At 34.6% G+C, this 13,790-nt stretch overlaps 1 protein-coding gene across 2 annotated transcripts in view; it reads right to left on the bottom strand.

Annotated features, from left to right (window-relative positions):
• The window catches only part of ATR (ATR checkpoint kinase), a gene marked incomplete at its 3' end in the record, with an annotated part of 102,861 nt that overhangs the window by 55,691 nt on the left and 33,380 nt on the right, over positions 1-13,790 (bottom strand). For both annotated transcript variants that reach the window (XM_080934922.1, XM_080934923.1), the window contains 4 exons: positions 12,854-12,947; positions 11,483-11,608; positions 5,565-5,771; positions 1,302-1,415 (listed from right to left, as the gene is read on the bottom strand). In XM_080934922.1, the coding sequence (XP_080791048.1) occupies positions 1,302-1,415; positions 5,565-5,771; positions 11,483-11,608; positions 12,854-12,947 (541 nt within the window). The remainder of the gene's footprint in view (positions 1-1,301; positions 1,416-5,564; positions 5,772-11,482; positions 11,609-12,853; positions 12,948-13,790) is intronic.

Genomic DNA, 13,790 nt, shown 5'->3' with positions numbered 1-13,790 from the left:
TAAATTAAAAAAAAAAAACTGATCTTGTCAAGGCCAACAACTGCCATTTTTCTTCTGCAGCCAGTGGGCAGCTTTCAATTCTTAAATGATTACAGGTACAATCAGGGTTTAGTTCAGATCCCAAAGATAAGACTTAGCACATTCTGATCTTCTCCCCTCACTGGCAGCTCTCTTTGGTCTGCTTGTTGTATCTTTATCTATTCTGTAACTTCCCATCCCAGGACCAAAGACTGGAATACCCCATCTCCTTTTCTGAAATAGTCTTGACAACCTGGCCTCAAATACCTTATCTAAAGCAACCCCCCTAAACATTCTGAGAACAGACCTAAATATCTAGCAAAACAACCAATACCAAAAAAGGGGATGAGGGTTATAATACACTTACAAAACCAAAAAACTAACTTAAAATTCCTACAAAAGTAAGCACAAAATTGGGTTTTGTTTGATATATAGTCTCTGAATTTTTTAAAGATTTTATTTATTTTTTGAGAAAGGATCTTACTATGTATCCCTGGCCTGGAACTCTTCAGATAGCTCAGGCTTATCTTGAATTCATAGAGATCTGCCTGCCTCTGACTCCAGGATACTGGGATTAAAAGCATTTAATTTCATTTAAAATTTAAAATTCGTGAGATAGTCCAAGACAAGGCCTCACTATGTAAACTAGGCTGCTCTGCAATTGGCCAATCACAGACTTGTGATGATCCTCCTGTTTCCGTCTCTCCAATGCTCAAATTTATGGTGTGCACCACGATTTCTGGCTCCCAAGTCATAAGTCATGTTTTCTAAAGGCAGTGTAACAACCTAGATGTTTCAAGCAAACGTCTTAAATGCCTTCATATTGAGTATCTTTGAGTCCCTGCAAAGAATGAACTAGATATATGTTACTGGTACAGAAAATTACCCAAGACAGACCATTTAGACAAAAAAAAAAAAAAAAAATGAAGATAATAAATAATATTCCACATTATTTAGCAGTAAGGACATTTTGTATTTGTATAGACATTAAGCATTTTTAAGTATTTATAGCATGTTAAATACTTTTAAAAATAATATAAACTTTAAAATTATTTTTAGGTTTGCAACAATGTGATGGGTTTCATTATGGTATTTTCATATTTGTGCCACATTTTCTTTTTATTCATTCAAGAAAATATACTATGTTCTCTAAAATATTTTTGTATCATTTAGATGATAAAGGTGATATAGTTAAGTATTTTACCAGTATGAAATTTATAGCTTCCTTACTAGCATTTAATACTGTAAAGTCAGTAATGGCTATTACATGTGAGCATGCTTACCTGAATAGCATAAGCAGCTGAATCTTGTGCTCGGCTGTTATCAGCATATGCGAGGTAAGCTCTTGTTAACTCCATCAGCAATCCATAGGCAAAAGTCAAATCTTCCACTCCAGTCTTAATATAAGCAAGAAAAATATTAATTCAATAATTGATATATAAATTTTCTCCAGGTGTTACTGTGCCACTCACAATGAGTTTAGAAAGAGGAAAGGAGAGTGAAGCTCAAACTAAGCTGGTATCATGGCTAAGATATAATCCAAAGCTAAGAAGTCAAATGCTGAATCTTCTTAGCATGTTATGAAATTGTATCTAAGTCATTCAACTTTTGAATAGTTAGGTCAGTTTGTGTTAACAGGCAGAAAGCAAACTGCAGGGCCAAGATGGTTCAGTGGGGTCAAGGTGCTTGCAGTGTACAACTGGTGACCTAAGTTCAATCCTGAGAAATATAAAGGTACAAGTAGAATAAGTCAGAGAGAAGATACACTGAACATGAAAAAAATCACAGGAAAGAGGCTACTTAAGAACATCAAGAAAGATAAAAAGGTGATGTATGTGTGGTATGTGGTATCTGGTATGTGTGTGTGGCAGTTTCACCAGGACAGATTAATTGAGACAGGTTGCAGAGTGAACAAGGTAGACACAGGTGATGACAGAACCATCAAGAACAAGAAAGAGCCAGAGGATTAGAACATATTGCCAAAGATAATATGAGGCAGGAAGATCAATTCAATCAGAACCCAAGAGAAGCCAATCTGAATTGGTCTTCTTGGAAGATCAGATTGTATGAAGGATGGATACTTCTAGGCCTAGGCCCAGGTATACTCAGAAATATCTGATCACCTATCATTGCAAAACAAATAATGAAGTGGTCTGATGTGGTTCTAAGTCTATGTACATTAAGAAAAACATGGCTTAAACAGTGAAATAGTAAACTAAAAGTAACAAGAGAATAAGCTCTGAATTCATAATTTTCTTATTTTCTTTAAAGCTACCAAATATATATAAAACAGATATTGTATACTTAATATATATTTGTATACAAATATATGTATGAGTATACGCTCACACAAAAGTTAACTACCAAATGTATACAAATAAATGTCACATATGTACATGCAAAATTTATCTATTTTTCATTATACATTTCTTACTTGTCTTCAATTTTTCAATTATTTTTAAATAAGTAGACCATTGCATGTCTAAACTTTGGAGAAACTTCACTTGTACTTTATTTCTATTCATGCTTGATTATAGAAAACAACATTAAAGGAAGTCTGAAAGAAGAACAGTAAGAACCATAAGGAAGAAGCAGAACTATTGTATTACATCTTAATGGATCATTCTTCACTTGGACTCAGTGTGTCCCAGAAAGTTACATTAAAAGTATGAAGATATTTTCTCACTATGGTGGATATTAACACATCCATCACTTATATATCCCCGGGGAAATATTATTCCACTCATAAATAATATGTAACATCAGATACATCATAATGCAGCTCATGTGCAAATTCATATTGCTATGGAATGCTACAGCCTAATTAATTTCTAAGCCCAATCAAGAAATTAAGTTCCCTGACCCCTCATTTTTTTTCTGCCCCACAATTAGAAGTAATTTTCCAACCTGGCTGCTTCCTTCTACAAATTAACCTTACCTTCATTGTTAAGGATTCAAGGTGTGTGCTAAGAGTATGTCTGTTTTTCAGCCATATCAAACTGTAATTCCAGACATGTCTGCATTCCAACAAGTAGATCATACCTTGGATGTGATTCCCTTCCCAAAGCAACCATGTTGCTGGATTAAAATTTCTGTAACCTTTTATTTTTCTTTCTTCTTCTTGATCAATCAGTTGATTGAGCCATCTTATTTTTTTTAATGAGGTATGAGATAGTTTTTTTCATTACTATTTGTTCAAATATTGGTGAGAATTCATTGCATTTAATTTCCACTTCAGAATTTCTGTTAGATTTTTGTTTGATTTTTTTTTATTTTATTTTCTATCTCATTTGCTTTCCGCATCATTTTCATTTCATGTTATTGTTTCTAATTTCAAATTCTTTTTTTATTAAACAACTTTATTTTGAAAAAAACAGATAAATGCACAGATTTTATAAGAATTTTTGCATAAAACTATATGAATATATTTTTGTCAGTACTTGATTTTTTTTTTAAAGGTTTGAAATCTTTACAGTGAGCATAAAGTACATGTAAAACAAAACATAACATGGAAATAGTCAAAGTTTTCTTGATGTGTAATTACCTAAATATATTTTGATGCAAATATATGTATTGAAATGACATAAAGCCAGCTCAGTTCCTGTAAGAAAAAGATGATTTCTAGCTAAAGCATATTTCTTGTTGCATCCTCCTAAGGGCAAAGAGGAAAGCAAAGTTGATTTTGTTAACCTCTGTTCTTTACTCCTAAGTAGCCTTAGCTTAAAATTTTTGTTCCCTTATTCCTGAGACTTTCAAGGTTGTTCAGGGAACCTTTATTACTTATCATTGTAAGGGCTTTCCTCTTCAGTATTGTGCAGTAAAATCAAAACCACAGCAGTTCTCCATCCTTACTGTTCACTGGCATCCACTGATCCTATGTGACTTATGAATACTAAAAATGATCCTCGTGCTTTCAAAGAACTAAATTGTACTTGAATTTAATTTTAATTTATTGAAAAGATATTCACAATGATGATAATCTTTCTGATTAGTGGTGTAATGTCAGGAGAAAAATTGGGAAAAATTTTAAAACCAGAATTTCGTCTTTACATCATGAAAATCTGTCTATGCTTTTCCATTATTTATCTGACCTATTATCTCAAGTTGGATTTTTCTTTTCTTTCAATTGATTGTGTGACTGACTTTTATATTTTCTTGTTAATGTCAGCAAGGATGTTTGTATATTTTTAGTAAGAGGGATAAGCATGATAACCTAGTCGCACATATTCAGAAGCAATAGTTTCTTAATTGTCCTTATTCACTTGATTCAGAATCTAATCTATCATTTGTAGGAACACGGTCCATGAATAACACTGCATACTCATGAGAACACTTCAAGAAAACAGAAGAGTCTTATGATTTCAATTTCTTCTAACTGTTCTTAGAATTCTCCAAAATTGTTCTTGGAATGCGTTTTTCTGGTTCTTCCAGATGGAGTGGATAAGCACAAATTCACTTCAGGTTGTGTATTATTGTTTTTGGTTGTTATTCATTCAATTAAATGTTTAAACTGTGCTTTCTATGATTCTAGTAAAAACATGTTTGTGCCACCTGCAGTTTATCTTCGTAGTTTTATACAGCTGGAACTCTTAAGACCTTTACTTGTTTGACCTTTCTTAACCCCAGCATATTTTCTCTTTTTATTAAAAATAGATTTCTCATTAATGTTAATAAATAAATAAACAAACAAACAAACAAACAAATAAATAAAGGTGCAAGTAAACTAACTTCTCAAAGTTGTTCTCTCACCTCCACTTGTGTGTGACACACACACACACACACACACACACTCTCTCTCTCTCTCTCTCTAATGATAATAAAATTTAAAAAGCAAATCTCATATTCACTAGATACACATCAAACATTTCATTTTTAATTAGTGAGATATCTCAGCAGAACAGCACTTGCCTAGTAGCAAGATCCTGAATTCAATCCCAAGCACTGAAACAAACAAACCCACACATACACACAAGCGAGCAAGCAAAAACACAAATTGATTGTTAACATGGATTTCCTTAAAATATATATACATTACTAGAATATCCTAAGAAACTAGTTTTCTATGGAAACACTATCAATTATTTTCAAGTGTTAATCTTTAGATAACTAATTAGGTTTTAACTATTATCATAATTAAGATTACTAAGCTTTGTTTCTAAAAACAGAACACATTGGGCTCAAAGTATTACTTTTGGCTAAAGAATTCCATGATGGTATTTAGGAATAAAAGCTATTTAAAATGTGTGATTGTATAAATGGAATATATAAAACTCAATTCAGAAAGAAACATTGCTCAGCAGATAGAAGTACTGGGTGCTCTTACTGAGGACCTGAGCTCACTATCCAGTAACCACATGAGAGCTCACAACTGCATTCAATTTCAGGGAATTCAACGCCCTCTTCTGGCCTCTGTGGACACCAAATAGACACATGGCACACAAATGTGTATTCAGGTAAAGCCCTCACACATAAGAAACAAAATACAAAAACAACAGAAAAGATAACTTAGGCAGAGAAATATTATCACTCAAATTACGATTACTTACCACAAATGTAAAATCTTTTCCTTGAGTTTCTGTTGTTGAGAAATCTAATCGTCCTGGATCTATTGCTCCCAATTCTCCTAAACATTCCCCACAGAGTAAGCGAGCTTGAGAGTTTGCATCCTGGCAGCCTTTCAAAATTACTGTCACAAGCTGAGAGATAACAGGCTCCACTGTTTCACTATCAGTTGCATACTTTATCAGTTTTTCCTTAAATAAAAGGAGAAAGTTTATACAGAACTCGTATGGCATGTTTTTCTAAACTAGAGAGATTAAAAATATTAATACACAAAAATTAAATTCCTGTATCTTCAATCTTTTCAGTTAGTTTTTGACGACTTTATATACCTCACAGTATGTTTTGCAGTAGTAGAACAGGCTCTTAACTATTAAGATATCTCTCTTGCCCAATAATTATTTATTTATTGGAATAAGTAACATTCATAGAGATTCTCTTCTTACCCAAATATTATTTCATCTTAGATTTATAATTAAATCAGCTGAATATACAAATAGTATTTTTATTTTCTTTTACAAAGTCTACTGTCATACAGACTAAATAAAACCAATCCTCAAATGAATGTGTTAGGAAGGGCTAACTTGTAAAAATGGTATTTATTGAGTTTTTGTATATTTAAAGCTGTGTTCTTAACCATGATCCTCTAATAAGCACAGCTGGAAAGGTTTGTTTGTTTCTTTGTTTGTTTGTTTTTGGAGTCTCTAGTATAATAATTTAGCTTCCTTGTGTTGCCACTGAATTTTAAAGGGGCAGGGGTGTTAAAAAGATGAACCAACAGTTAAAGAGTACTTGTGGCTCTTACAGAGGACCTGGGTTCATTTCCCAGTCCTCACATGGTGGCTTATAAACACTTATGACCCCAGTTCCAGTTCTGACCTATGCAGTCACCAGGAATGTACACATAGAAAAAAGATATATGTATTATGTACATATATACATGTACATATATATAATGAACATATTACATAAAATATGTATATATGTCTATGATTTTTATTTTAGTCTGAAAGCTCTGTTTTTTCTACATTACTAAACTCTATGACTTATCTGAGTTGAGAACTTGGTATTTTCTTTGTATAAAATGGAGTACTTCAGTATTTTTAATAGATATTGTGTTTCCAGAGAGCTCCTTGATTTTAGTGGGATTGCTTCAAGTTTCTCACCATTAAGTTTGATGTTGCAAATTCATCTGGAATAACAAAAACCTAGACTATCGAAATTCATCCTCAACAACAAGAAAACATCTGCAGGAATCTCCATTCCAGACCTCAAGCTATATCACAGGGCAATAGTGTTAAAAACCACATGGTACTGATACAGAGAGAGATAGGCATGTAGATCAATGGAACAGAATAGAAGATCCAGAAATGAACCCTCACATATATGGTCACTTGATTTTTGACAAAGGAACTGAAAACATTCAATGGAAAAAGGACAGCCTCTTCAACAAATGATGCTGGCTCAACTGGCACTCAGCATGCAGAAGAATGAAAATAGACCCTTTCTTATTTCCTTGTACAAAGCTCAACTGCAAGTGGATCAAAGATCTCCACATAAAATCAGTTACACTGAAACTATAAGAAAAGAAAGTGGGAAAAATCTTAGAACACATAGGCACAGGAGAAAATTTCCTGAACAGAACATCAATGGCTTGTGCTCTAAGACCAAGGATTAAGAAATGGGACTTAATGAGATTGCAAAGTTTCTGTAAGGGTAAGGACACTGTCAAGAAAACAAAATGGCAGCCAACAGATTGGGAAAAGATCTTTATCAACCCCATATCTGATAGAGGTCTAATATCCACTATAAACAACTCAAGAAGTTAGACTCCAGAGAATCAAACAATCCTATTAAAAAATGGGGTACAGAGCTAAACAAAAAATTCTCAACTGAGGAATATCAAATGACTGAGAAGTATCTAAGGAAGTGCTCGACATCCCTAGTTATCAGGGAAATGCAAATCAAAACAACCCTGAGATTCTACCTCACACCAGTCAGAATGGCCAAGATCAAAAACTCAGATGACAGCAGATGTTGTCGAGGATGCAGAGAAAGAGGAACACTCCTCCACTGTTGGTGGGGTTGTTAGCTGGTACAACCACTCTGGAAATCAGTCTGGTGGTGCCTCAGAAAATTGGACATAGTCCTACCTGAAGACTCAGTTATCCCACTTCTGGGCATATACCCCAGGGATGCTCCAACATCCAATAAGGACACATGTACCACAATGTTCATAACAGCCCTATTTATAATAGCCTGAAGCTGGAAAGAATCCAGATGTCCTTCAGTAGATGAATGGATAAAAAAATTGTGATATATTTACACAATGGAGTACTTACTACTCAGCTATTAGAAACAATGACTTTATGAAATTCCTAAGAAAATGGATGCACCTAGAGAATATCATATTGAGTGAGATAACCCAGTCACAGAAGAGCAGACATAATATGCAGTCACTGATAATTTGACAGAAAGCTCTGAATACCCAAGAAACAACTCACAGACCATAATGAAGCTCAAGAATAACAAAGGCCAAATAGTGAAAGCCTCACTTCTTATTAGAAAAAAAAGAAAAAGTGTATAGCACCCTCTCAGAGTGTGGTACACCTACACCTTAAATCATTAATAATCTAAGAGCTAGGAATATAGCCTTGTGGCAATATTTGGTATTCAAAAATTATGTTTTATCTATACACACCAAGAAAACTTTGACTATTTCCATGTTATGTTTTGTTGTACATGTACTTTATGCTTATGGTAACTAGTGGGATTTCAATGCATGCTATCAAACCTCTAAAATAATTGCCAAAATGCTTTTAAAAATCTGTACATGTATCTCTCTTCTTTAAATAAAGTTGTAAGGAAAACAAAAGTAAATGGTGAGAAACTTGAACCAATCCCACTAAAATCAGACACTAGACAAGGCTGTCCACTATCTCCCTACCTTGAAGTTCTAGCCAGAGCAATAAGACAACAATAAGAGGTCAAAGGGATACAAATTGGAAAGAAAAAAGTCAAAATATCACTATTTGCAGATGACATGATAGTATACTTAAATGACCCCAAAAATTCCACCAGGGAACTTTTACAGCTGATAAACACCTTCAGCAAAGTGGATGGATATAAAATTAACTCAAGCAAATCAGTAGCCTTCCACTACTCAAAGGACAAATAGGCTAAGAAAGAAATTAGGGAATCAACACCCTTCATAATAGCCACAAAGAATATAAAATACCTTGGTGTGATCCTAACCAAGCAAGTGAAGGATCTTTATGACAATTTTAAGACTCTGAAGAAGGAAATTGAAGATCTCAGAAGATGGAAAGATCTCCCATGCTCATGAGTTGGAAGAATCAACATTTGTAAAAATGGCCATCTTGCCTTAGGCAATCTACAAATTCAATACAATACCCATCAAAATTCCAACTCAATTCTTCATAGAGTTAGAAAGAGCAATTTGCAAATTTATTTGGAATTAAAAAACAAACAAACAAACAAACAAAAAACAGGATAACAAAAACTATTCTCAACAATAAAAAAAACTTCTGGGGGAATCACCATCCCTGATCTCAAGGTATATTACAGATCAATTGTTGTAAAAAAAAAAAAACAAAAAAAAACTACCTGGTATTGGTACAGAGACAGGCAGGTAGACCAGTAGAATAGAATTGAAGACCCAGAAATGAACCCACACACCTATGGTCACTTGATCTTAGACAAAGGAGCTAAATGGAAAAAAGATAGCCTCTTCAACAAATGGTGTTGGTTCAACTGGCAGTCAGCATGCAGGGGAATGCAAATCAATCCTTTCCTATCTCCTTGTACAAAGCTCAAGTGCAAATGGACCAAAGGCCTACACATAAAACCAGGTACACTGAAACTAAAAGAACAGAAAGTGGGAAAGAACGTAGAATACATAGGCACAGGGAAAAGTTTCCTGAACAGAACACCAATGGCTTATGCTGTAAGATCAAAAATTGACAAATGGGACTTCATGAAATTGCAAAGCTTCTATAAGGCCAAGGACACTGTCAAAAGGACAAAACGGCAACCAACAAATTGGGAAAAGATCTTTACCAATCCTACATCTAATAGAGGGCTAATATCCAATATATACAAAGAACTCAAGAAGTTAGACTCTAGAGAATCAAATAATCCTATTAAAAATGGGGTACAGAGCTACACAGAGACTTTTCAACGTAGGAATATCGAATGTACCTAAAGAAATGCTCAACATCTCTCTAGTCATCAGAGAAATGCAAATTAAACGACTCTAAGATTCCACCTCATACCAGTCAGAATAGCTAAGATCAAAAATTCAGGTGACAGCAGATGCTGGCAAGGATGTGGAAAAAGAGGAACACTCCTCCACTGTTGGTGGGACTGTAAATTAGTACAACCATTCTGGAAATCAGCCTGGAGGCTCCTCAGAAAATTGAACATAGTGCTACCTGAGGACCCAGTTATACCACTCCTGGACATATACCCAAAAGCCAGAAGCTGGAAAGAACCCAGATGTCCCTCAACAGAGGAATGGATACAGAAATTGTGGTACATATACACAATGGAGTATTAAAGCTATTAAAAACGAATTCATGAAATTTCTAGGCAAATGGATGGAATTTGAAGCTATCATCCTGAGTGAGGTAATCCAGTCACAAAAGAACACTCATGGTATGCACTCACTTATAAGCGGATACTACCCCCCCCCAAAAAAAAAAAAAAAAAAAAAGCTCAGAATACCCAAGAAACCATCCACAGAACTTATGAAGCTCAAAAAGAAGGAAGACCAGAATGTGGATGCCTCAGTCCTTCTTAGAAGAGAGAACAAAACAGAGGAGGAAATATAAGGTCAAATAAAGAAGCAGGGATTGAAGAAAGGATCTACAGAGACTGCCTCACCTAGTGAACCACTGCATATATAGCCACCAAACCCAAGCACTATTGCTGACGCCAAGAAGTGTTTACTGGCATGAACCAGACATGGATGTCTCCTCAGAGGCTCTCCCAGAGTCATATAGATACAGAAGAGGATGCTTGTAGCTAAACATCAGACTGAACACAGGGACCCCAATGAAAGCTAGAGAAAGAACTGAAAGAGCTGAAGTACAGCTTCCTCACAGGAAGAAAAACACCATCAACAGCCAAGGCACTGAGGTGGAGAGTGTGATTGGGAGAGAAAGCACCTTCATGGAAGCAAGTTGAGGGGGAGGAGGGAGGGAAGTGTGTGTGTGGGGGGGTAGGGTATAACATTTGAAATGTAAATACAGAGAATATCCAATAAAATTAAAAAAAAAAAAAAACTTCAGTCAGCTGTGGTGTAGGGCTTAGAAGATAAGAGTGATTGATGAAAGCAATGCAGATGTTTTTTTTAAAAAAGTGGAAAATGGTTGTACATGGCTGGAAACCCAGAACTGGGAGGCAGAGGCAGGAGGATATCAGAAACAATGTAGATAGCCAACCTAGCCTAAACAGTGAGCTCTCATTTTAGTGAGATTCTTAAAAGCCAAGTGATAGAGTAAGGATTTGCACACATGAGGATGTACTACATATATATGCCACGTGATAATTTTTTTTTAAATTTAAAGAAGATAAAGTACAACTATGAAATCAGGGCCCTTCAAAACAACAAAAAATTCTGCAGTTTTTTTTTTTTTTTTGAGACTGAAACTGGAGGATATGTATCTCACAAATTGCTGATTTTTTTTCAGTCAGATCTAATAAATCTATGTAAAATAAAAATGTATAAGCAATGAAGGCTAAATCTTTTGAGTTCTCAAGCCAAAAATGCCAATCAATCATCAATTCATTAAAGTCCCAATAGGTTATATGTGTGTGTGTGTGTGTGTGTGTGTGTGTGTGTGTGTGTGTGTGTATGTTGCATTATATCACGTTAACATACCTGATTTTTGTACAAGGTTTCTTTCAAGCTGGTAAGAGCGTGAATGCGAACATCTACATTTTCGTGCTGAATTGCTTTCATAGATAGCTGGAGAGTGGTTTGAAGATCAGTACTCTCAGATGTTTCCTATACAAAGAACAGAGAAACATTCCATATTAACTCTCTTAACAACATCTCAAAGCCTTTATTCTCTATATAACTAGTTACTACTAAAATAGCTAAGTATATAACCTACAGTATAAAGTATAACTAAAATTGGTTTCAACCCTTCTTTTGCAAAGTCTATTGTCATCAGTATAATTTTTGAAGAAAATAATTTTTATTCTAAATTTTTAGAAATAAAAGATTTTCTTCCAATTGAATAAAAATGTGTATCTAAAAATAAGTGCTTCTTGATAATAACAACTTTTAAAAGGCACAAGCTTTTCCTAATTTGTGGATGCTACATAATGACCCTGAGGCAGATCTGTGGACTCTAATTCTACTCAGTCCTTTCACAGCTCAAATTCTAGTCTGTTCTGGAAATCTATGAAATCCAGTATTTTTATAATTTTAGAAACTTTGTAAAACTTCAAGATGATCAAGAATCATTTAGATCATACAATGATATCACAGTGATAATCCTAGTGATACTACGACTTACAGCATGCTATAACTGGAATCATCCCACACTTCTCCTCTCAGGAATGTAGAAAGGGTGGCCTCTACCTAATGCTAATGTGTTTTACCGAAATAGGATGTGACAGCAGTGTGACCATAATTCTAGCACTTGGAATGGTAGGTAGGTAGATACCAGCCCCTGTTACATAGAGTTGTTTGAAGACAGCCTCAGCTATAAAAGATGGTCACAAAATAAAGCAAAAAAAAAATTTTTTTAATTTAAACTTTCCCTCCCAAAGTTACTGATTCACAGAACTATTATCTAATCACCATGGTTATAATCTTTTTTTAAAAAAAATTATGTATTCATTTAATGTATATAAATACACTGTCACTGTCTTCAGACACACCAGAGGAGGGCATCAGATCCCATCACAGATGGTTGTGAGCCACTATGTGGTTGCTGGGAATTGAACTCAGAACTTCTGGAAGAGCAGTCAGTGCTCTTAACCACTGCAGCACCTCTCCAGCCCTATTCTTACCCACCCCCCCCCCAAGATAGGGTTTTCTATGTCGTCTTGGCCGGCACTCATTAAAAACATGCTGGCTCAAACTTATGGAGATCCTCCTGGCTCTGCTTTCAGAACATTGGGATCACACACATGAGCCGACACACCAAGCTTTGATGGCAAAGCATCTTTTTTAGTGTACTGGAATCAGGTACAATTTTATATTAAGATCTTCCATTCCATAAGTAAAGAAATTAAATACCTTTCTATATTCCTGGAGAACTGCTTTTATCTTTTCTAATTCTGGATGGTCAGGCAGAAAATATATTTCATGAAGAAAATCTTGCACAGCATCCCTAATAGTTACAAAGAATTATTTGTAAGAATATCAATGTAAAAGTTGAAGGTAAAGCTATAAAATGCATACTTAAAAGCTCATTGTAATTATTCACATGCAAACTAATCTTCCTGGTCATGTCTAGGATTCCAGATAATTAACATTAGCAACTATTATAGGAATAATTCAGTGGTAGAGTGACTGCCGAGCAAGCACAAGGCCTGAGCTCAATCTCTAGTAAATTAAATAGAAATAAAACAATAATTAAAGTATTTAATAATGGCAAATAACCACAGCTGTGAAAATCATCCTTGATTGTTATGTTAGTGGCCCACAATAAACCAAGCTTCTCAGTACGAACATTCATTATATATAGCACCTTGTTCTTTAACCCAGATTGGGTACAAGAATTCCTCTAGCAAATACATATGCTATATATTTGCTAAATACATGTGGTAGAAGATATGCTGTGGACAGAAAAGAGCTTATGTATGGCAGTTTCCATTTTTGTGCTGAGGAAAATGCTGAGTCTCCTTGAAAGAAATCTGGCTATCAATATAGACAGCACACACAGTGAGAAGAGAAGAGTCTACTTCAGTCTACCTTCTAGCCAAATGTGGCTACATTTGTGGTAAGATCACGAGAAGAAATAACAAGCTGAACTCAGCCTAAACTACACAATTATAAACAAATAATGGTATTCACTCTTCCTAAAGCACCACATTAACAGTAATTTGTAATAGCAAGAAGAAAATCAAACCAAATGTAAATTCTAATATAGAAGTTTTAGAAAAAAATATGAAAACAACACATATTGATACTATTTGATATTACTTGCTTAGATTACAATAAATGATCTTTT

This window comes from Micromys minutus (assembly GCF_963924665.1).
Source record: "Micromys minutus genome assembly, chromosome: 21".
NCBI classification, from domain to species: Eukaryota; Metazoa; Chordata; class Mammalia; order Rodentia; family Muridae; genus Micromys; species Micromys minutus.
The sequence above is the reverse complement of the archived record's forward strand: the minus strand, read 5'-3'. Positions and strand labels throughout refer to the sequence as shown.